The sequence below is a fragment of the Argiope bruennichi genome, chromosome 4 (genome assembly GCF_947563725.1).
Source record: "Argiope bruennichi chromosome 4, qqArgBrue1.1, whole genome shotgun sequence".
Taxonomy (NCBI): domain Eukaryota; kingdom Metazoa; phylum Arthropoda; class Arachnida; order Araneae; family Araneidae; genus Argiope; species Argiope bruennichi.
In genome coordinates this window covers 118,035,775-118,062,248 of record NC_079154.1, presented here as the reverse complement: position 1 = coordinate 118,062,248, position 26,474 = coordinate 118,035,775, and the positions used below count along the sequence as shown (strand labels likewise).

General features: G+C 25.5%; 1 protein-coding gene across 1 annotated transcript; it reads left to right on the top strand.

Annotated features, from left to right (window-relative positions):
• Positions 1 to 5,107: 5,107 nt before the first annotated feature.
• LOC129967123 (charged multivesicular body protein 7-like) lies at positions 5,108 to 24,415 on the top strand. The gene is made up of 10 exons (XM_056081808.1): positions 5,108 to 5,590; positions 7,157 to 7,334; positions 8,823 to 9,011; positions 9,793 to 9,863; positions 10,654 to 10,716; positions 16,622 to 16,670; positions 17,674 to 17,793; positions 18,219 to 18,320; positions 19,701 to 19,908; positions 22,612 to 24,415. The coding sequence occupies exons 1-10, from the start codon at positions 5,322 to 5,324 to the stop codon at positions 22,665 to 22,667; spliced, it is 1,305 nt and encodes a 434-aa protein (XP_055937783.1). The 5' UTR covers positions 5,108 to 5,321; the 3' UTR covers positions 22,668 to 24,415.
• The last annotated feature ends 2,059 nt before the right edge of the window (positions 24,416 to 26,474 follow it).

Sequence of the window (26,474 nt, the reverse complement as noted above, 5' to 3'; positions counted from 1 at the left end):
TGTCCAAGTTGTGAAATATATAAACTTGTAAGAAATACAATTTTATGAATTACTAGCCGCCTTTGGCGACCAGCCGGTCCGCCAATCTTAATGTTCGTTAAAATTTTAATAAATAAATATTTTATGCAATTCCAACTTTAATAGATTCTTCAGCAAAATATTTTAAAACTTCAAATTTTGATAGTCATATAATTCATTCATAATATTATAAAGGTCTTCAGTCATAACGTGATATGTATCTCTCTCATTTTCTGTTAACCCTCGTAGAATTTATGCTTTAAATTAAAATGTAAAGGATTAATCTGCAATTAATATAATAATATTTTTTACTGAAACAAAGCATTTTTTTTAATAATATGATTACTGATAATAGAGTCACTGAGCGTTTAAACTTTATGGGCACTAAAGAATATCTTTCTTAATTTATGTAATATCTCAAGAATTTGTCAACAAAATTTTCTCAGATTCATCATGAACAGATCGATTTATTAACAATGTTTAATTTTAAATGCATCAAACACTAAGAAAATTAAAAGAAAAAAAAAGAGAAAAAAAATTAAGCCTTACTCATTTGGCGGTGGGGAAAATGGAAGATTATTTTGGCGGAAAATTTGGCGGTGGGGAAAATGGAAGAATGTTTTGGCGGGAAAGTTAGTTTTTAATTAATAATTAAAATTCTAATTAAAATTTCAAAAAAGGGACCCCAGGTGCACATTCCCGACCTCTAAGGTATACATGTACAAAATTTGATAGCTGTATGTCAAATGACCTGGCCTGTAGAGCGCCAACACACACACACACACATTGAGCTTTATTATAAGTACTAGCCGCCTTTGGCGACCAGCCGGTTCGCCAATCTTAATGTTCGTTAAAATTTTAATAATTAAATATTTTATGCAATTCCAACTTTAATAGATTCTTCAGCAAAATATTTTAAAACTTCAAATTTTGATAGTCATATAATTCACTCATAATATTATAAAGGCCTTTAGTCATAACGTGATATGTATCTCTCTCATTTTCTGTAACCCCTCGTAGAATGTATGCTTTAAATTAAAGTGTAAATGATTAATCTGCAATTAATATAATAATATTTTTTTACTGAAACAAAGCATTTTTTTAATAATATTATTACTGATAATAGAGTCACTGAGCGTTTAAACTTTATGGGCACTAAAGAATATCTTTCTTAATTTATGTAATATCTCAAGAATTTGTCAACAAAATTTTCTCAGATTCATCATGAACAGATCGATTCATTAACAATGTTTCATTTTAAATGCATCAAACACTAAGAAAATAAAATGAATCGTTTAAAATAATCGGTCTGAAACAGGTTTAAAAAAACTACTTAAAAAACGATGTACTTAAAACTATAAGCATATACAAAAAATATATATAACTAACATAAATACAATTTAATTAAAAAAAGCATGCAACTAACCTAAAAATAATTTAAATCATTGAAAACAGGTTTAAAAAACTACTTAAAAACGATGTACTTAAAACTATAAGCATATACAAAAAATATATAACTAACATAAATACAATTTACTTACAAAAGCATGCAACTAACCTAAAAATAATTTAAATCGTTCGTTCATAACGGTTGTCATGGCAACAGTCAGAACACAGTGCGCATGCGTGAATTTTCTTCGCCAGTTACGTTAACACAAATGCGTGAATTTTTCTACGCCAGTTGGGGTAACGCTATGCAGGTTTTACATTTTTAATTTCCTTTATTCTGTGTTATTTTAATTCAAAAGTACTTCAGAATGAATCTGAAACATGGATTAATTAAAAATGTTTAATTTTAAATGCATCAAACATTAAGAAAATAAACAGAATCGTTTGAAATAATCCGCCAAAAAATATTAACCCTAGCCTCATTACTGTTGGGAGAAAATAAAACGGAATCCTTAGTCATTTGGCGGTGGAGAAAATGGAAGATTTTTTTGGCTGAAAAGTTGGCGGTGGGGAAAATGGAAGATTTTTTTGGCGGGAAAGTTAGTTTTTAATTAATAATTAAAATTCTAATTAAAAATTCGAAAAAAGGAACCCCAGGTGCACATTCCCGACCTCCAAGGTATACATGTAGCAAATTTGGTCGCTGTAGGTCAAACGGTCTGGCCTGTAGAGCGCCAACACACACACACACATTGAGCTTTATTATAAGTATAGATATAGATATAGATAGATTAGGTGTTAAGATTACGATATGTATGCACAATGAATTATTAAAATGATTAAAGGATAATACCTTATTCACTTGTTATAATACATTCCATTTGATAGGTTTTGTAAATAATCTTACATTTACTTGAAGTTTAGTATTTCCTTAAAATTTGTCATAATATTTAAATGCTCTTACTTATAAGTAAGAAAATCATTAAAATTTGCGGTTTACACTTTCAGAATTATTATTTTAGTCTTTTTTTTATCATATTTAGAATAAAAAATAAATCATATTTTCAGACAGTTAAAATAAACTTTCAGCATGTTGATTTACCCTTTGCACTCAGAAAAGTAATTGGGTACGAAATTATTAGCTCAATACAAGGGCTTGTTTATTGTTCCGAAAAATAAATATATATTGTGGTGGTATGTAGATTATTATGATCCATGCAGGAAGCAAGAGGACGAATGTTTTTAGGAACATTTTTTTAATAATCACATTCACACACAAAACAAGCACAAACACAAAGACAAGACATTCACGCGCGCGGCTTCACAGTTCAGCATCACATCTCATTCCAATTACAATCGCAATGCACTATGGGATGACATATGGGATGGCCTAATCAGGTATCGCCATCTAGAATCCAAAAGAGAAGATAAGAGTAATGCAATGTCAAAATGATGCATCATCCTGAATGAGGACCATGAGTGACCTCTCGAGTACAAAGGGGTAAAAATTCGTTAAAATGTGAGTATAAACTGGTTTGTTATTAAAAATGAGTCAGTCCTCATAATGAGAACTTCTATTCCTAAATCCAATATTCATCTATTAATTTACGCCTATCTTTTGCACTCAAGCTTTATTTTTTAGTCATTTCTCTGAAAGAATTCCAGTACGTTAAACTGTCTTGCATCTCATCTTTCCCTAATAATATGTGGCCTTTCTTCGAGTCGTTGAAATCAAATTTATGGAGAAATGTAAACACAAAATTGCAGAAACAATTTATTCATGCAAACATATTTACTGTACACACGATAGTTAATATCAGAATGCGATCACCTTGAATTTTCACTCTGTATATTTCTTATACAAATGGAAAGAACTGTCATCGCAAAGATATTCTACCTCGAAATTTCGACGAATCCTCACGTTTTGGTTATCTCCGCTTCCGAAGGACATTTTCCTGTATTATATCGATTTGCATATCCGAACATAATTCAAAAATGAAACGAAGAAATCAAACTTTGGTTCTGGGTATTTTTCCTGTACTGATCCGAAAAGCCGTTGTTTCTTCCAGTTTCAGCAGCAGACCTGTAAGTATTATATTACATATTTTGAGTACAACAATAAAAAAAGAAAAATCATGTCCAATCTTATATTTTAAGCATGTAACTTTTAAATAAATAAATAAATAAAATGTTTTTATTTAATCCAATGTTTTGAAATCAGGATCTTCAGTTTAATTCACTATTTCTTGATTTGAAGAAACAATTCATATGTTAAAGTGCTTCATGGATATCTTTAAGGGTATACAATACTGAAATAGTTGTTAAATTAAAACTCCCATTAGCTACAGATTCATCTTTACCAAGAAAGAGTGTGATTTCATAAACAAAATGAGCAGTTTTTTTTTTTTAATTAAGTACTCGACTCTTATTATACTTTTTTCATAACATGACAAAAAGGGCCCACTATTTAGTTCTTAATAAATGGAAAAAAACCTCCGGAACTGAAACTGTTTCCATATCAGATTTTCTTATAAGGTTTCATATTATTGAATGGCCAAAAATGAAACTAATTTTTTCCATCTGGCTGTGAAACATTAAAAAAATCTCTTGTATTGAAAATGTTTCCAAAGTTGTTATGTGCAGAATTCCCGAAACAAATATTACATTCACTACTACCAGTATTTATTTGTCGGGCCAACGACTGATGAAAAAAATGCAACATTATGAAGCGGTATCGGATGCGTTAGTCTTTAACTGGATTATATGCTATTCACCATAGTACTCTCCCTCCAGTGAGTCGAAGGTGAGAGAACGATATGACTTTTAAGTGGTGATTTATTAAGTTTTTAGTAGCTGTTGTCTTAATTGGCCTGTACCCAGTTTGAGTAGCGCCAAGCGTTATGGCGACCGTGTGTGCTAATGCGCCAAGTGAATCTGACGGCTTTTGGGTTGCTGCGTCAAGTGAGTCTGACGACTTTGGTTGCGGGTAGATGGCGCCACAACAGCTGTACGAAGGTTGAAGGTTCATCGTCCGAGGTCACCAATGAAGCGGTATCGGATGCGTTAGTCGTTAACTGGATATGTTATTCACCACAATTGCATAACAGCGCTGCACTATTCGCATCCTTTCTTCTGCCACTATGCCATAGGATGTGCCTATCTTCTACAATCATAATAATGATTTTAACATTATCTTACGACTTAAAAAATTTCATTTCATATTAATTAAAATGTTAATGTTTTTTTTTTTTGGATTTGTACACAATTTGTAAGAGTATTCTTATTATGATGATAAAATTCAAAATACTTTTGTAGTTCCATCAAATCTTTCAAAACCCTTTTACTAGTAAAATATAGATTAAAAAATTGTTTATTTGACATTACATTAATTTGTAATAGGAATTTTCTCTTTCCTCTTTTACTTTGGGATGAACATTTTTTAATTTGCTCATCCAGTAATTTGTTTTTTTAGCAGATTTTATTAAATTCATATTTTTTCATTTTATTAAATAAAAGGGTTAAAATGAAAATTTAAATAAATGTATTATAGCGTTACTTTAAATTCTGCTAAATTTAATATAAAGCTACTTTCCATTCATTTTGAAGACTTTTTGCTGATGAAAAAATTGTATTGTGTTCCAGCTGTTAGCTCTGATTTACTCAGAAAACAACTCAGCTCACACTATCATTATTTTTGAAGGTGCATTGTCGCAGCTTTTAAAATATTGTATTTCATAACATTGCATTTATATTTTTTTAAGTAATTTTATACATTTCCCGAAATTTGCGATTCGTTTAATAAAACTATCATTAAAAATTTGTTACTTTAAAAAAAATATGTAACTTACGATAGTTGAAAAACAAGTGATCTATTATTGTATTCTTCATACATTACCATTTGTTTACATTTTAAAATGTCTCTTGAACTGCATTTTAGAAGGTCCGATTTTCCTATAGATTGGAATGATGACATTCGCATGAATTTTTTATTTAGTCCTTTTCGGGAAAGATCTGTTAACCCTGAAGGATATGATGCTAAAATAAATTTTTGGATTAGTACTATCCAAGATCTGTGCATGAAAAGTCAATGCCCTGTCATTAGTAATACTGCGTTGTGTGCTGCTTTCGATAGGAAAAATCGACAACCTGTTTGTCTCGACATTGTATTAGAAAATATGATGAGGTATGTATTTTATACATTTTCTATATTATTGTGCCTTCAAGTGTAATTAAAAATAAACGTTTATTTTGAATTACCCTTTTTACTGTACAAAAGTTTTGTGATTTTTCTATTTAAAATTTAAGATATCTGATATTTATTCTATTTTAAGATATCTGATATTTATTCTATTTTAAGATATCTGATTTATCTTAATAAATTTGAGTTTGATTGAATTTTGTTTTTTACTGTAGAATTAAAAAAGATCTATCTCTCTTAATTAATTGTATTTAATTCTCTTGTATACTAAGCATTTTTTGGCATATATTATTCATATATTCCTAATTGCATTTTTTCGAATAAAATCTTGGATTCATTTTTGACATGGTGTACTTGAAGCTAAATGTATTTTCATACTATATTATGTTATGTATGTAAATTTCTTCTCAAGTTTTTAACAAACTTCTTGATTTTCTGGTGCGAAAATATATTTCTTTAAATCAACATAAATATTGATGCAAAGTATTTTCAATCTTTAATAATTATAAGAGGTGTGTCTATTCAATTTATTTACTATTTGAACAATGAAATTTAGCATTATGATGCCAATTTCTATAAAATTAGTAATATAATGAAACAGTAAGATTCAACAGTTGCTTATAAAATTCTTTACTTGTGTGCCAAAAAAATTATTGACTTTGATAATTAGTGCTTATTGTGTTATAATTTGAATTAATAGTTATGACTTGGAAGAAAATAAAAATTTATCCACTATTTTTTTATTTGATACAACATTTTTTTTGTAAATTAATAATGCTTTATAACTAATTTAAAATTTGCATTGATTATCATTATGAATAAAAAATATTTACATTGACGATGTAAATTATTGAATTATTAAATTAATTCTTATTGGTTTTAAAATTATATTGTAATATTTTGAAGCATTATTGCTAGATTTTAACATAATTAATCGACTTTAATAATTAACCAGCATTTAAAACTTTTCATCATTAGATTACAGTTCTTGCATTTAATAAAATTTACTAATGACAATTTAAAATTTTATTGTATTAAAGTGTATATATCTCAATTTTATTTTCAGATTTGTTAACCAATGGATGCTAAATTATTTGTAAAGATGATGTGGCTGTAATTTTTTTTTTTTTTTTTTACATATAAGTTGGCATAGGACTAAACAGCTTCGGTTTTAGTTTCCTTATTGAACTAATTTGAAAAGAAGGCTTCCTAATGACTTTCTCATTAGTATTACTCGTCTTGTCTCCTTCTATTGCAGCATGCATGAATTTTGATCCACTCCCATCCTCCTTTACTTTGATAGAATAGGAGAATTGGCAAATTCTTAAATAAGTTAAAGAAACTGCATGTATTATTTACTAATGACTTGTAAAGGATAATAATTCTTTGACTATCCCACTGAAATCTTGTTCATCAGAGAAAATCTTGTTGCAGTAAAACACATAAAAGAATATAGTTGAAATATTCTTTTTAATATTCTTTTGTTTATTATATTGCCTGTTTTTATTTATGTATTTCAGTAATATTCCTTGTTATTTTAATTTTCTTTAGGCAAGGCTTGATAATGAGAATGAATGATTATACCAAAATAGAACAAGAAAAAGGATGGCTTGGTTGGAGTTTCGATATGCTTGTACAAAAGCCAGTTTCTTGGGGATTTTCATCAGTTCACAGCCTTTTGAATTTTAATAAAACAGAAGAAAAGTTCATCATCTTATCAGTTGTCAAAGTATGAATTTGAAATATATTCTTGATTATGTACTTAACAGTTTAGTTACATATTTATTAAAGAAATTCTAACTAATTACTAAATTTTAATTGTAATTAGTTAAAAATTTGCCATCAGAATAACTTTTTCTCAGTACTTGTATATTAATCACATGCCATTGATGAGCTTTAGATTTAATTGCATATCTTTGATGAATGTAATCAAATCTTAGCTACAACTATCATGATATCTTTGGTGATTAATTTCTGGCATGTGGTTAATGTATGAGCACCTTTTTTTTCAATTGTTTTTCTGCAAAACCAATATCTTTATAATTTTAGGTTTATAGAAAATTATGATTAAACAACAACAAAAATTTTGAAGTATAAACTCAAAATACATATACATCTGAGAACATCATTTTTGTATTTATTTACAAGAAAATTTTTATGCTATTATAATTTACAAAAATTATCTTTTTTTAAAAATTTATTAATAGCTATGATGCATTTTCTTAAATATTTTCAAACTTAGGGAGAAAGAAAAATTATGCAGTGGAAAGTTTAAAACATTGTTTTTAACATATCTAGGACCCTACTTTTCTTCAGTTTTTTTTTTTTTTTTTTTTAACCATATGTATGAAAAAAAATGCATAGTCAAAGAAAAGCATAGTCATAGAAAAAATGGGATTGCTTGAAAATTTAGTTCTTTCAAAAAATTTTTCCTCTGTGGAGAGAATGTATCATTTCCCCTTACATTTATTGTTTAGACTGAATGTTCTACTAAGAAAGCTGAGTTAGATTCTTGATGAATTTAAATATTACATCAAGATTAAATAAAGTAGTAATTAAATTTAGATTCTAAAAAATAAACTGATTTTTGATTTAGAAGATTAAACCTCAAACTGTATTAAATTATTTTATACAGTTTCTCAATTTATACAATGCTCAATTTAATTTTTTTTTTATGATATAAAATAAGAATTTTAGAAATGTTGAATATTTGAATCTAATAATTTTGAATTTAACAATGTTTTTCAAAGTTGAATTTAACAATGTTTTTAAAAACACCTTTAATAATGCTCTGAAAAAAAGAAACATTTTTTATTTTAAAAAGTTCCTACTTTTTAGTCTTTAATTTATAATTGGATTTTAAGAAAGTCATTTTGATGCAGTAACATGTATGGAATTAAAATCAAGCTATATTAACTATTGAACAGTTAATTCAGTTCTGAAACTATTTAAATACTATGTTTTTATAGAAAGTATACATTTTCATAATTTAAGCATATTTGTAATTGATTGAAAAAAAAATTGATTACAATATTTGAACTGTTTTAAAATGTTACTAACCTGTGAAATTAAAAATAGGTACTCTTCTTTATTTACCTATAAATATGTTTTAAATACAATATAATAATTTAGCCCAATAGGATTTAACTATTTTTATGGTAAAATATTTTTATCTTGTGAAATGTTATATTAATCAATTTATATTTGATTTTATTAGGATCTATCTGCAAAGATATTAAAGCGTTATTATGAACTGATTGATACAAAATGGACAGACAATGCAGTGTTTCTAGAACATTTAAGACAAGAATGCAAAGATATCTGTTCAGAGTCGAATTTTGAACTTGCTGTAATGCAATTACAGAGAGAAAAAATTGCATCTGTATTTGAAGAGTATGGTGAAAAGGTAATGTAAAATAAGAAATTCTATTTTAATGCTTCAAATTTTACATTAGCTGTGTTAAATTATTATTGCATTTTTACTGTATATGTAATTTTTATTACTATATTAATTTTTTTTTAATTATCAGTTTGAAGATTTATGTAATGAGTATTATAATTATTAGGTAAATGCTGGAAATATTATTTACATGACACAAGGAATTTTGATTCTTCATATCAGCTATATATCATCAACAATCCATTTCATGAATTGATTAAATTGCTAGATTTTTCTCTTATAAATAGCTTTTAATTTAATAAATTTTTTGTCCAAATTTTCTGTTATTACACTTTTATTTGTTATTGAAATAAAAAAAATGTATTGGAGTGTAATATTATATAAAAAATGTTTGTTTTGATATATGCTATTGTGAACATTGCAATCTACGGGAAACATATTTTAGTAAACATAAATGCTAACTTTGTATATATGAAAAGAAATGTAAATATATATATATATATATATATATATATATATATATATATATATATATATATATATATATATATATATATATATATATATATATATATATATATATATATATATATATATATGTAATTAGATGTTTTTTAAATAACGTCAACAGTCCAGAGATGTAGAAGAGGTATTTGGATAAAAAAGGATTTATGACAATATTGTAAAGTTTTTAAAATACTTTTTAATTCCAAATTTTATATTTATTTCTATTTTGAATGATTTGATATTCTTCTTACCATTATTTATCTATTGCGACTGATTGCAGGTAATCAAATTCAGAAAATTTGAAGAAAAGAAAATTGAGCCTCTATCAGAAATAGATAAAGGTGTTTTAAGGTAAGTGGTCAGTTATTATTATTCAATTTCTCAATTTTATAGTTTGATGGTAAATTGTCACAAAATATAAATATTATTGTTGAGCTATCATTTTTCTGTGTGTGGAGCTACCTCCTAAGTGTATATAAAAATATTAAGTATGGTAAGCTACACTATAAATCACTGTTACTTTATGTTTGTTATATTTATCAAATTTGACATTTATTTGGTTGTGGTTGTGCAAATATGGTTATGCGGTTATAAGTAAATGGACTTCTTTAATTTCTTTGTTCTTTTCTTCCTTTTTTTTTCAATTGAAATCTTAATTATTTATAATCTTATCTATCAAAGTATATCTTAGTATTGAGATTTTTATTATGTTTAAATATCTAATGAAATTACCATCCTTATGAATTTTACATAAATATATTTTCCTTTTGAATATTTACTAAAATTTACATTTGTATCTTAAAATGCATTTTCTACAAATTAGCTATCCTAATACAATACAAGTAACAATTACTATTTTCTGAATTATTCAAAACATTACTATAAAACTTGAATTCAATTTTAAATTTATATAAAAAAGTAATTAATAATTATTACATCTGATTTCTCTGGAAAGAATAATTGACTATTAAACTAACAATATTGTATCAAAACTGTCTTATATTATCATTGAACTATTATAACTGACATTTTTTTTTATTGGCATTAACTACTGTTAAAGAATCTGGTGTCTTTTTTCCCCCTTGAATATAAGTGTTTTACTTTTTAAAATCTAATCTCTTCTTTCTTCTGTGTTTTTCAGCTTGAAACGAGCAAGAGATACAATTTTGGATGATATGGATGCTCTTGAAACAAGCATTTTAAGGTAAATAATCATGATAGTTATTGTTTTCCATTTTATATCTACATAATTTTCACTTTTTTAAACCAATGACAGAATTTGTTCATATATTCTTTCAAAAAATTCTCTAATTTTGTTTATTTATAAATTTGATTTGATCTTGTTTGTTAGTAATATTGTATTCCGTGATGTTCCAAAATTTTAATGTAAATTTCGGAATATAAAGTTTTTTTAAATTTTATTTTCTATTTAAAGAGTAAGATTGGTTATGGTCCAGTATGCCTAGATGTTTTACTTTCTAATATGAAGAATTTCCAGATTCTTCAAATCCTTAACTTTCTCATTTAATTTCAGAACAAATATATCATTCTTAGTCAGATTATATAGGCAATATTAAATATTGCATTTTTCAACACTGATTACCTATACGTTGTGTAAACCTATGTATCATTCATTCTCAGTAGACAAAAATATTTTTTATGTTTGAGTCCTAGAAAAACTCATCTCATTATTCTTTCAATAAAAACTTAAATGCTGGTTGTTATAGTGAAAACCTAGACTACTCACCAAGCTTAGTTGAAAACTTGAAATAATTCCTTTTATTAGATAATAAGCACAATTATTTGTTAGTGAACGCCAAATATTTATATTTATCTATTTAGTTATTAATTTGATAAAAATTCTGAATTTTGAGGACATACATTAATTTTATCCTTTTTTCTGAGTGAGAATTTAATAATTTCTAAATATGAAAAGTAGATTTTATATTATGATGTCAATGGCTTTTGAAGTTTGAGAAAAGTATTCATTGTAATGATCAAAAAACTCTGAATGCAAAATTCTAGCACTCTGTTGGTTTATCTTTAGCAATTCTTAATATAGGAACATTATCTGGGAAAAGAAAAAAAAAAAATGTGTTCGTAAGTTGCAGAATATAGAGTAATACACAAATAGAACATTTCTTAAGAGTAGATTTTCTAAGAAATCTCTTCCCCCAAAAAAAGAGAATTAAGAGAGTATCTGTAATGAAATTAAGTCTTTTGTACAGTAATTCAATGATCTATCAGTTTCTAAAAAATTAATAAATAAATTAACTTTAATAATTAAATGTATAAAAATCCCTCCTATATATTTTTTTTATAAATTTACATTGATTTAGTTTCAAGATAGTTTCAATTAGGAAGCAAGTCTATTTCCCTGTCAATTGGCACGTTTTGAAACCAAATCGGATGATTCATTAAAAATTGTTTATTCTTGCTGTATTAATTTTTTTTCCAATTGAGTAAGGATTTTATTTGTGAAATAATTCATAGTAAATTAAGCAAATCTAATCTGAAAAAAAAAATAATATGTAAAGAGATTTTTATGTATATGATTTGCCATTTGTATACTCATTAGTTGCAGAAATGATTCCAAAAGTCACTATACCTTAAAAAAACAAGAGTTTTTGAAATACAATAGTGCTTCTTTCTTTATTTATTTTGCTTAATGTAGTTCAGAACAAGTGCAACATTCATTCACTTGCATAAATTTCAAGCTTTTAAACAGTATAATGTACAAGTAAAAAGTTTATCATCTTGTATGAGAAAACAAGAATATTTACCAAGTTATTATTTGTTTTGATTTTTTGGAATAATTTATTGAATTACTGTGTAGTTTATTAAAATTCTCTATCTGTGAACTATTATCTTTCTCCTTTCTAATTTTATGAATGCACATATTTCGACTCAATCTGATACTTTGAGTGTTAAATCAAAAGCCATTGTCTTCATCAAAGTGTCTTGCTTATCATATATTTTTACTAAGAAAAAAAATTATAAATGCATGCAATTTTAAGAATTAAAAATAATCAATTTTAGTTTTAAAATATAATTTTTCTTTCTCACTATCAGTTAACTTCTCAACTTTTGATAATGTCTAGATTCTGAAATTTTAATTCAAAATAAAAAAAAATACTCTATAAATAACATACGTGTTCTGAAATGTTTACCCCTATGAGCCCTGACCCCCCCGTTCGACAGTGGACTGACTCAGGCGCTTTGGGACGATTAAATAAGTTTAAATGTGTGCATGATGAGAAATACCTTTCACCTCTTAAACTCATTTAACCACCCCCAAAGTGCCCGAGCTAGGCCAAGAGGGCAATATTGGGTGGTCAGATCTCATAGAGTTAACCTCTCTTCCTCATTCTGTTTTTTATTCCAAATAAGTGATTTCCATATGCGTAGTTAATGACAAACTCTTTTATTAGGTGTGGCTGTGTGTGTGTGTGTAATGTTTTTTTTAATTTAATTTAAATCCTAATTAATTTTCTAATTTGAATCTTAAATTAGCTTATGTGAACTTCATTCTAAAGTATTCTCTTATTCCCTGATGCAAAACCCATTTGTTTATTTTTAACACAAGCTCTACAAAATTTCCTATGACAACAGGGAAGGGATAAAAAATTTTAAACCTTATATATTTCATTCAAAGATGCCTAATATTAACTTTCCTAAGTTGACACAGGAAAAAAAAAAAAAAATCTTTATCAGAATCACATACTAAAATCTAATGTGTCCATTGGCATCCTACAGGCTGGACTGTTGGGAGCTACAGCTACCAAAGCTCATACTTATAAACTTTAGAGAGATTTTTTTTGTTGTTGAAATTTTGACTAATACTTATTAATTAAGAAATAAGTAAAATTTTGGCATTTTTTGATCATAATTTTCAAAAATATGTGGTATATGCATTATCCTAAAATTAAAAAAAAAAAAAAAAAAAAAAAAAAAATCTTTCCAAAATTATCTGTTATTGTGATATCTGTAGTTTTGTTTTCAATTTTGAATTAATTTAAAAACTATTTTAAGCATATTTTCCAACAATATATTTTGAATAAAGTAAAAAAAAAATTAACAAGTATGGTATGCTTGTTTGAAGAATATTAATTTATCAACATGTTACCACCATGCTGACAAAAGCCCTTACTAAAAGAAAAAGTTGATTCTTACTGTATATTAAATCTAGTAAAGTGCCATTTTAGGAAGGAAAAAGAGTTGCTATGAGCTCTCAAAATATCTATATTATTGATTCTATAATTTTGCAATGTTTCAAGTAAACATGATTTATATAGAGAAGATATGTATTCATTGTAGGTCTCCTAAACAGTTCATTCTAAGCCGTTAATTTCTAACTTACTGGCATACTTTCACTTAGGCATATGTAAAGTGCTTAAAATGTAGATAGGAAAAATTATCTTAATTTTTAAAAAAAAGCTTATGTTTGAATCATTAAATTTTTTAATGAGTTATGAATTTTAAATTTTTATACAGACCATCGATACTGTTAGATATATAATAATAAATTCTTCCTTAATGTAGTAAAAACTGAATTTGATGTAGAATCGGAGAAATTTTTATTGAATAATCCTTTGAAATATTATATTGCATAAATTATAAAAATATGTGATAAGCATAACACTTCAATCCTCAGCTAATCTGTCTTCTGTACTCATATTTTAAAAAGATACATTTGATTTGAGCTAAAAAGTTTGTTGTAGAAATGTTTAATCACTTCCATTTTAATTTAAAGATCAAATTTTAGAGAAAATGACAAATAAAAGAAATGTGTAGTAAAATGAACAGGTTTATATAAGGCTTCTAAAATGAAGTTATATAACTATCAAAATTTGAAGCTTAAAAATACTTTGCTGAAAAAGTCAGTATCTCTAAATTGCATAAAATATTTAATTGTAACTTATGGTAATTCCAGCAAATCAATTTGCCACTAAAGACAGTTAGTATGTGTGTGTGTGTGTGTGTATACACACACACAAATTTAGACATCAATAAATAGTGAAATAAATCAGCCCTTTATGCAATAATTAGACTTAGTTGATATCACAGCCACAATCAACACATTCCACTGTTTTTGTGTATATCTTTTTATTTAAGTTACAATAAGATATAATTCTCAGGTTACCAAATCAACCTTAAAGTAATCATTAAACCTTGAAATATATTCACAATTAAAAAATTCAATACCAATACATTCCACTGTTTTTTAATAATGTGCTGCCTTTACCTCCTTCATTTATTTTACCATAAAAATATAAATTGTTCTAGACTAACTCCAAAAAACATTAATTAAATTTAATATACCACTCACAATTTTAAAACACAATACATTGGCTGATCAACTGATGATATCTACATTAAATAGTAAAATTTTGGTTGAACTTGAAAATTTAACCTATTAAAAGAATTTGCTTTAAAATTTTGATGGTTTTTTTTTTCTTTTAAGTTTACAGATCAAAGTTTCTTTTAAGTTTACAAATTTCATTGACCTATAAAATTTGCAATGTAAAATCTTTATTTTGAAAAAAGTAAATTTTAAATATTTTAAAAAATTCTGTGATTTTAAGTGCTGTAGGAAAAATTGATTTAACTGGCAATATTGTCACTTTTGGTATACTTGATATGTGGCATGCAAACATGACTAAAGAAGTTGGAGAGTTTTGTAGGCTATTGTGCAAAAGCATTGTCAGCTGACATATTTGATTTTATACTATATGCATATATAATATTTTGAAAATGTAGTGAATTTCAAATTTATTCCTGTGGTCAAAGGTGACATGTTCATGTAAGGTAGAATGATTTCTGGATTATTAAGGCAAAACAATGATGGATGGTATTTGGTTAATATAGCAGAAAATATGAAGTCTGATGAGACGATAGAGAACTTCAAAAGATATTCCAGTAGTCATTCTCCTTGCATGTGTTACGGTGGTCAGTAGCAGGTTTTCTTATCTATAACAACAGCCTCTCCATCACAGCAGTTGACCTTCCCAACATCTGTGTCCATTTGGATATTCTTCAAAGAGAGACAGCCCATTGATCCCAGCTCATTGTTTAATGCCTATTGTCCATGACAGTTGATGACAGTCTTTGCCAAATTTTTTGACTACCAGTCAAAATGCCTTTTGTGCTAACATGCTGAATGTATTCACAAAAAGGTTACAAAAATGCTATGTCACTAAGTATTACTACTCTTGCCAACAAGTATTACACACCCCTCACAAAATCCAATCATCCTCTCGGAGAGAATTCTTGTAAATGGAATAACAAAATAGATGTTTTCATCCTAAAGAAAATTTCAGATTTCGTAAACATCAAAATGAACATTTCTTGGATTTGATTTGTAACATTTCTTTTACTTTTGTAACATGAAACAACAGCAAATATCTCTTACATTTTTAATGAAATCAAAAAAATAAATATGAAATCTGGTTGAAATAAGACAAGTTGTCTTAATTTTTACAAGAGTAAATTTAAAGTAATGTGGAACTTAATGAGATGCATCAACATTACACCAATTTGTATGCAAACATTTTAAAATAAAGAAGTTAATTTAATATCATTTTTCTATGTCATTTAAGTTAATGTCATTTATTAGTTCATTTTATTGAATAATAAAACTGTTAAAGAAACATTATAAATCAAGAAAGATATATAGATTAAATATTCAAAATTCCTGTACACAATTTTAATTTATACATTTTACTTGATTTGTTTAATATTAAAAATATAATTAAATTAAATGAATATATGTTTTGAAATATTTCTTAATATAAGTTGTTTAGTAACAAAGGATATCTTAAAAAATACTATTAATTAAAATAAGAAAAAATAATTGTTATGTTTTAATTTTATAGCAACATACCTGGTTTTAAAAAAGTATGCTTATGAAATTGCTTAAAAACATGACATCTATGTGTTAAATAGTCCGAATTGATTGAAATTTATGTCAGATGTTTGTTATGTTATTGAATTCTGAATTTAAAGAATTTTTACTTGATTTTGTAGTGGAATTACATTTGCCTCTAATATAATGCTGTGATATTATACAAATAACTAATATATCTGAATGCATTCTCATCTTATTGTAGCTGTGAGGAAGAAGCAAAGAACTTGGTGAAGAAAGGATTTAAAAGCAAAGTAAGTCTCATAGAACTAATAATGAAGCATTCCCATTTCCTACTTATTTTCCTGTTTATTTATATTTTATTGTTTAGAATTTTAATTTGATCCCATTTATATATGCTATCTATTAGAGACATTGTTGATATGGCGATCATTGTATTAGTTAAAATTTTCATATAATATAATTTAACATTGCCAGTTGAAGTTTAAATAGTCAGCCAAACTAATATATTTTAATTTTTTTCAGAAATTAGCATATAAATGAATTTCAGAATTCATAAAAATGCAATAAATTATCATTAATTGATAAAAACAAATGAAGTAATTAATTAATTGAGAAAAGTGAAATAAAAAGCAACCATGATTGATAAATGAAATGAGTGTATTGATTTTAAAGAAAGTTATTCATACTTTCAATAGGAATATTTTGAAATTGTTTTCATATGTAATATGCAAGTTAATTTTATGTACTTAATTTTTGCCAAAAAGGATAGTATAAAATTATGTTTTGAAGATGATAAAGGGTGTCTCAAACACATATTACATTAATAAAGAAGTTTCAGTTTTAAAGTATTGAATTAAAAAAAAAATTATTGCAATGAACTATTCTATTAAAAGATTTTAATTTCTCTTGAATGGTAAATGGAATCAAATCAAAAATTATTTATTCATTTATGCACAACAATTATTTACAGAGCACATTAAATATGCAAAAACAGAATAACATGATTTGATATATATATTTGATATCAAATTTGTTGCTTCAATAAAATTTAATGTAACTACAGAATAATTATGAACAATATATTATAATTTTTGTTTACTTTATTAGGAAAATAAATAGGAAACTAAATATAAATAATAAAAATGAGGTTTTATTATTTGTTAAACTTTCCTTTAAACTATTCTTACATTAAGAAAAGCATGCCTTGTTTATTTATAACACCTTAAATACTACATGTGAAAATTCATGTTTATTATTCTTTTGTTTTTGATTTTTCATGTTTTACCATTTTAGGCCATGCTATCCTTGAAGAAGAAAAAGCGTCTTGAAACATTGTTGAAAAAGAAAAGTATTGCTTTTGATAATATTGAAAATCTTTTGTGCCAACTGAAAAATACTGGAACTGAGAAAATGGTAAAAGAATGGTTTTAATTTATGCTCTTATAAATATGATATTACATTGAAAATAAAACCTTTACAACATCCACTATTAATTCCTGTAAATTACATTAATTCTTATGAATTAAAAGTATTTTAACTGTTATTGATTATAGCAATAAAATATTTAAAGTAATACATTTTAAGCTTTGTTAATGAAATTTGTTAAAAATTATATGAGTAATAACTCATACATTTTGAGGCATATTAAACAAATTGGAAATATTATTTATGATTAAACATAAATGTCAGTTTCATTTAAAAAAAAAAAAAAAAAAGAGTAATTTCTGTTTCTGATTCATAAAATTGAAGTTATTCGGCTAACAGTTGCATAATTTTTTGAATATTAGAGGGCATTATATATAAAATCCTTTTTACTTATTAATTAATTAATTTTTTAGGTATTGGAAGCATATCGTACAGGTGTGCAGGCTATGAAGCGAACAACTACTGGAGAGTTAGACTTGGATAATATTGATGTAGTTATGTCTGATGTTCAAGGAGTAAGATATTTTCCTATTTTTTTTATCTGAAACTTTGCATAAATTATTTTAATTTATTTCTATCATTGGATTTTAGTTATTGAAAGTAAATATGTTTTGCTTAGTTTATTTTTTATTATAAAATGGCTTTAATTCATTGTAAAATTATCGTAAATGTTTCAATGTATATGCCATTTCATATTTTAAATCAAAATATTACTTATGCTTTCTCTGGGAACTTTGTTAGTGCACATATCCTATTACAAGAGTTATATGTTTAAAGCTCAACCAATCTCATTTCAATTGTTTCTTTTCAGATTTGTCTTACAAATCAGTATTATTTACAAATACCTAAATATGCTTCAATTGGTATATGCTACTCAGTAATTAGATTTTAAAATCAAAGTTTAAAAATTAATTTTTTTTAAATGATAAATTCTGGGGCATTTTTTTTTCCTACTTTATACTTTTGATGTTTTACTTTGTTTGATAAACATTTGTATTAATTTTTTTCCTCCAAAAAAGTGAGAAAAAAATTAAAATTTTATTTTATAGTTTTTTTAATTTTTATTTTATAACATAAATACATTTTATAGTTGTGCTTTGAATTAATTTGGATGTTAATGGATTAATAAGCCTTTTCTCTAATCTTAAATTGCTAATGATTATGTTTTGTATTATGCCACCCTTTAAACTAAACTTTATTGTAAACTAAAATTTTAAATGAAATAATTTTTTTACTATTTTATTTTTTTATTCTGCTTCAGTTACAACTTATGAAATTTATAGTTTTTAATTAAAAAAAATTTTTGGCTTGATAAGAGATATACTCCTTCCTTTTTCGTGTCTAAGTAGTAATTTTTCAATTATTTATTATTTGGGGTGGTAGAAAAATTTATATTTTTTTAATGTAATATAATTTTATGCAGTGGCTGCTACAAGACTTGATTGCAAATTGTCCAAAGATATTTTTAAGAATTATAATGGGAAATTTGCATTTTGGTTTTTACTATGAAAAGTAAAAAAATGGTTATAGGGACTCATATGAAAGGAAAACAAAAATGTTTTTGCAATTTGATGTTATTGATTTTATGATTCTTTTGAATTATAATATGTCTGTTAAATAACTTATGCCATTGTGATTAAATAGAAGACTTAGCATATCTAATTTTAGAATTTCTAATTTTGTGCAGCATATAAAGAAAACGAAAAGCAATTTTAATCACGTCTTGTATAATCCAAGTCAGGTTGAAACTAGGCTGTGTGTGTCAGATTTTAGTTAGAGACAGAAACAAATTTTTTGCATTGCAGAATTGAGAATCTCGTATTAAAGTAGTTGATTAATGCCTGTGATTTTTTTTGAAAAGATGTTTATTTGGATTTTTTAAAATTATTATTTAGGTTTTGGAGGATTACAATGAAGTCCAAAGTACTTTGTCTAAATCAGTAACAGCAGATGACAGTTTAGAAGAATTTGAAGAGGAGTTGGAGAATCTCATTGCTGAAGATAAGAGTCCTGTAAAAGAAAAACGAAGGAAAGAATCTACTCCAAGAGTTAATGATGATGAATTGCTAAAAAGATTGGAAGCTCTGAGAGCTCCACCTGAAGGTAATTTGATTTGTTTGTGTAACAGATTCTGTCTTTATTTTATTTTCTCTCAATCAAATCTGTTACTGCAAAATTTTAGTCTTCAAATTTTTTATTAAGCATGGAATTAAAAAATTTTCCTAATAATCCTATCTCAAGAGGCTTCTGCCTTTTTAATTTATTAATTTTTCATCATTATTATTTTTTGTCTTTGATGTTTTATTTTGTAAATATTTTTGGGTGCATTTTTATTTTAAAAATAAAAAATAATCTTTTTTTTTAAATTTATTAATACCAGAGTAAATTTATATTTACCTTTAATTAGATATTCACTATTTAAAAACTGTTTTTCAATTCAAGTGCATTGAATGATGTGTGCTTCATTTTATAAGAATTGTATGACAAGATATTTTTATGTGCTACATACAAATTAATACTTTTTATAATATGATAATGGGCATTTTTTTTTTTTTTTAGTGAAATCTTTTAGAATAATATTATGTTTAGACTTCAAAACACAGAATGGCCATCAAATTTTAATTTTTTGACACATAATTTCAACAGATGGATTATATTTAGCATAATTAATATCCAACAGTTGTGCCCATATTTTATGTTGAAAACAGATTCTATTAATTCAGTTTCTATTAATTTCATATTTTTCAGTCTTATGAAATTATAAAAGAACTATTTCAAATAATCATTCATCTAACTGCTCATATATATATATATATATATATATATATATATATATATATATATATATATATAATATAAACCAGCAACATTTGTAATTTTAGGCTCAGTTAGAAACATTACCTCTTCATTGATTCGCATCTTTATTGAATGTGCATTTCTCAATGTCTATTTTTGCATCAAACAATATAAATAGCCTTTTTTATGTTTAAATTTACTGGTTTATCTGTGTGCATATGGAGCTAAGCATGGAAAAAAATTAGTTATGATGTTGTAAACATGCATTTAATTTACAATTTTTTTATGCTGGGTTTTAGCTAAGGTCAATGAGTTGAAGTCTATAATATTTATTATTTATATTTATTCATGGACCAATTTAAGGTTAGGCCATTTATTTCATAATTTTTCTTTTAATTTTGTATTTAGGCATTACATTTTTTTTAATTAGTGGATTACTGTTAGTTTGATTATTGTGAATAGTTTTGATATAAATGTAAATGAAGATAATGTTAGAGAAGAAGAATATTGTGCATAATGAAATTGTTTCGAATACTATATCTGTATAGTTTCTTTTAATGTTACTATGTGTTTACACCTAAATTTACTATCAGCAATATTTTTTTTTTTTATTTCTTAAGCATTTTACTAATGTACATGAGAGTTTCTACTATAACTAGATAATTAATCTGTGATAATCAGATCTGAGATTTTGTTCTCAAAATATTAGACCATTCTAATGGGTATACCTTCTAATTCTATATTCATAGTCTGGAAATCAGTATTCCAGCCAACAATCTAGAAATCAAAGGCATCAGTGTTGGCATAGAAATCAAAGACTTTATAACAGCATAGTGAAAGGAAATGGTGCAATGTATTTTTCCAACTCGGTAAAATAGTCACCAATATGATCTTATTATAATTGTACAAAATTTTATTTTAAACTTCAATATTGATATTCACTTAATTCATTAATTATATATTCAGTAGAAATTGTATAATTTTATTATCTTCTATAATCCCAAAATCTGTAGATGCAATATGCTATATTGTTTGTGGTTTTCTGTGTAACTCTAACTAGAGTTGCCTTTCATTACATAGTGCTTTCTGCATTATAGATGAGTATTCCTTAATGAATATTAATCTAAAACATGAATAATTTCTTTCATTTCTACTGCATAATATTTCTGCAGAAGAAAAAAAAAATAGAAAATTAAAATGTTTGCATTTTACCAAAACTCTTTTGATCACTTTTCTACATCTAGGTAAAAGACTTTTTTTTATTCCCTTTAATAATAAAAAAAACTTACACATTATTTATTGGAATAATTTTTATATATGTTGATAAATCAATGCATATTGGTATGTATAAATTAAAAAATTTGTTAGAAATCCTTAAAAATATATGATGTACTCATAATTTTAGAAGTACTGAGGGAAATTTGTTGTTAACCCATGCGTCAAATTTCAAAGTTTGCATATTCAACTTTTTTTTTTTCTTTGCTGAACTTATTTTTTAAAAATAACTTTAAAGTTTAAAGTAAATAAATTAAATTTGTGTGATTATGACATTTCTATATTGAGCTTTTGTAAATGACCAGAAGTGATATAAAATTCTTTATTTGTGGTAAATACTTTCTTTGCCATACTGTTTAATATTAAAATGTTCTTGTTTAAACATTCTTGTCTTCATTATGGCCATCTTAAATTGATAACCTAGTTAGTTCAGTATATTCAACACCCTTTGAAACACTTAACCAATAATATGTTATTTCTTTCATATAAAAGATATAGAAATTTCTATTTTTGCAATTATGATATCTTGTGTTTTCCAAAATAATCTCATTAGCAATTTTACAGATGGTTTATAAAAACTTATGGCATCGTATGCATGTTAATGTTGTTATAAAGAAATGGGAAGAATAATATATATTAGAATATAATTTGCATATGAGCATTTCATTTTTGTTGCAATACCAATAGTTTTTTGAAGGAATTTTCATGTGTTTAAATTAATTTTTACTTTTTTAGATATTTCTCCTATAAAGAAGCCAACAACTGTGCAGAAGCCATTGAGAGCTCCTTAAATTACTTGAAACTGTTTTGTATAAGTGTAGTTGCTTTTAAATATCACACACATGAATCTATGGAGTGTTTTTTAATGTAAATTATTTTTATACAGTTTTTATTGAGTCTTGTTTTTTTTATCACCCGGTTGCAATTTTAATTTCATATTTTACAATGAATATACAATCACCATAATCATAGCATATTTTATGTTTTACTAAAGTAATTAGTCACACATATTTCCAAACAAACCTTTGTATATGTATGTATATATGTGTAGTGATAAAAGTGTAATTTAATCATGATAAAGAGAAAATAGGTAATCTTTGTAAGATTTTGCATTTATTGAAAGAAAAAGTGAAATTTATAATGCATTTGTAGTATGTATAATATTGTCTAATTGATTATAATGTGTGTAGCTATAAATGCATTATATTTTAAATGCATGTAAGATGTGTTCAAAAATTTTCCTTTTTTTTTTTTTTTCAATATTTCACATTTATGTTCAATATGTTTTGATGTTCCGTCCTACTTTGTGCACACTGTTGTGTCCTGTATTGTTTTCATTTGTTGCAGAAAAAGAATGGCAAATTGTCAATAAATATTACAGTTAAAATAATTTTGATTTTTTTTTCAAACATTGCTCTTTTAATTGTTTTTCAATCTTTGCTATTTTGAAAACTTTACCAATATGAAGACAATGCTTGATTGTCCTTTATTATTACTATACAACCTCATAAAATAATGTTTTTAAAGTAGAAACATATTTGTATGATATAAAACATCTAAATTGTGGTGTAACATATAACATGTATAATTTTTATTAGTATTATAATGCTAAGTTATTTTCTTTAGTTGATATTTTTGATTCTGAATATAAGAACAATTTTAAAAGAAGAGAAAATATTGCAAAAAAAAAAAAAAAAAAAAAAAAATCTGTTAAGCATTTAGTTATTCCATCAACTTAAATAACTTCATTAATTGGAGATGAAAGCTGAATTTCAACAAGAAAAGTGATTCTGAACACTTATTTTTAACATATAATATCATAAATGTCTGAAATCCTAATTTTGATGCTGGAAAATTGAAAATTTTATGAAAAATGATAAAAGCAATTGAAATTATATATAAAGAGTATCATGATGAGGACTTCAGCCATCAAGTTTACATAAGTAAAGTTTTCTTATGTCACATTTTCGCATATTTGGGTAATTTATAACTATTTGTGATTAGATAAATTTTCTAACAAATAAGATGTATAATTGCTTTTGTGCATGTAATGAGTTTTTAAATTTGTACTTAACCATATAAATCATATATGCACCACTCAGTCTTGACAGTATAGAAGCCATGTGATGTATAACTTATGTAGTTAAATAAATAAGATATGATTAGTATATGTTGCCTGTGTTCTCAGCAAATTATAATAAAGAAGGGTGCTAAGGAATCAACAGTTTTTTTAACATTGCTTTCATTCAATTTGTAAATATTGTAGCATTTTTATATTTATGAAAAAATTATTAAAGCTGTTTGAAAAATTCAGAATAAAAAAAACTTTCCTACAACTTTGTGAAAATATGTTACTTTAGTTAATATGTGTGAAATGAATGACAGTTATTTTTTTTTTATTTTTGTTTCTATTAAAATTTAATTTTATTCTTCATTACATTGCTTGCTTTTGTAAGAAAGTTAAATAAGCTGTGTTACTTTGAGTTTTTTCTTGTTTTAAACATTTTATGTGATGATAATTTTTGTATTTAAAACCCTGTGAATTCAAGTATTTTCCTTACAAATTAAAATGGTCAGAACTTACTCTCATTTGTTGTTTTTTTGTCTTAAATTTTATCCTCATATTTATTTTATTTTCATTAGATTGTAATCTATTAGTTCATTATATTCTTTTTTTTTTATGTGTGGAAATTTTCATCATCCAGTGATCAGTGATGTCGCTATATTGTTTGAGTGACTAATGCTCTTCGTGTTGAAGTATTATAAATATTTTTCGTATTGTAAACCATTTTAAAAAGAATTCCTTTGTCTTTTGTTAGACACTATTTCATACTTTATATAATGCTTGATGATTACAAATCACGCTCATTCTTTTGAATATCTGCAAAGTCTTAATCTTCAATTGTTATACTCAGATATCATCTATATATTTTGTCTCTGGTATATTATTAAATTTATAGGTGTTGCAAAATACTTAAGTAAATAAGCTAGGAATTAGAGAATTAAAGTGACTTAATATTATCAAAATTACAGTCCCATTACAAATTGTCAAAATAATCATAAATTCACAGCAATTGACTTTGGTGCTTATGATGTAAGTCTATGATAGGTGTTCATACAATTAGTGGGGAAATAGATTTGCCTATAAGCATTCTTATTTTAATTCACCATTTTCATTAGTCTACAAATAGCCATTAGGTGTTATATATAGCCAATAGATGTTCGTAAAATTAGGGGAAAAATAGACTTGCATATAAATATTCTTATTCACGATTTTCATTAGTGGTATGCATTTTAACAATTATTTCTGCATTTTTTATTACTATGGTTTTGATATAAATATGTACTACAGACATAGCCTATAAATTTCATTTCTCAATACTTTGACAGGGTTTCATGTCTTTCATTGTAATATATTATCTTCTGGACAAAGGCAGCTTTCTTTCAAGTAATGATTTTTTCAAACTGATGGTAGCAAACCAGTATTCTGATTTAAATGTTTTTGTCTATGTTCTCCTGTCAATGATTTAACCAGTTGCAAATAGAATTTCAACAATCTTTTATTCAGTTTATATTTCCAGTAACAAGAATTTGGCTATTTATTTGTGTCCAGAGTTGTATTAATAAATTACCAGTGGTTCATCTTTACAACATTATATGCTTAAGACAATTTTTAGATATAGCCATCTTTTTCCTTAATCTTATTATAAAAGGAAATCATTTCTAGCTTTTTTTTTTTTCTTTTTTCATACACAAAGAATCAAAGAGAAAGTATTGTCGTCATCAAAAAATTCAAGCTTGAGGTTTTGATTTATCTCTTTGTTTCAGATTCCTGAATCCGAAAAACACATTTTTGGAATTATGTCTGTCTGTGGACACAATGACTCAAAAACGCTTTGAGCTAGATGGATGAAACTTCACAGGTGGTCACTATTACAAATCTTAAGATTTCTATCAAATTTTAAACAAATTCCATACGGAGGAAGTATACATGTCTGGTTATCTAAATATAAGTTAGCACAATAACTATAAAATGAAAAGAGATGGATGCAATTTAATACACAGATCTAACATTTAAAATGTAGATACTTATGAAATTTGTCAAGAGGTTGACAGTTTGTCTATACATACTTTCACCTGGATGTAAATGAAAATAACTTAGAAATGTAATGATTTGAAAACATGAAATTTCTTATAGAAGTGTTGTGATTAATGTCAAATTTTAGTTTTAATTGGTTGAAAAAAAGGTGTCCTAAATGCACATTCGATTTTCTTGGCTTTTTGTATTAACTACACTTATTAATTATTTCGAAATCTGTAATAATGTAAGTAATATTTTGAACATTGTTTGAAAGCCTTTTTCACTGATGTTCACTTTAAATTAATGAGAAAATCAGAACATTTGATACGTGTTTTAATCAATTATTTTAATATTAAATATAATAATCCTTATTCGTAATACATTTTCATATCAAGTGATTTAAATCCCTTTGTAATGATCTGAGATTTTAAATTAACGAAAGAAAAAAGAATCATGACAAATAGCTGATTAAAATACAATGCTTTCATTTTTTTTTTATGCAGTTAATCTAATCGTT

Bases quoted from the DNA above. Each gene is read 5' to 3' on its own strand.
- LOC129967123 (XM_056081808.1), top strand. From the start codon at position 5,322: ATGTCTCTTGAACTGCATTTTAGAAGGTCCGATTTTCCTATAGATTGG. The intron at 10,717-16,621 runs GTAAATAATCAT...ATCTTATTGTAG, and splicing joins CTTGAAACAAGCATTTTAAG to CTGTGAGGAAGAAGCAAAGA. The intron at 18,321-19,700 runs GTAAGATATTTT...ATTATTATTTAG, and splicing joins TTATGTCTGATGTTCAAGGA to GTTTTGGAGGATTACAATGA.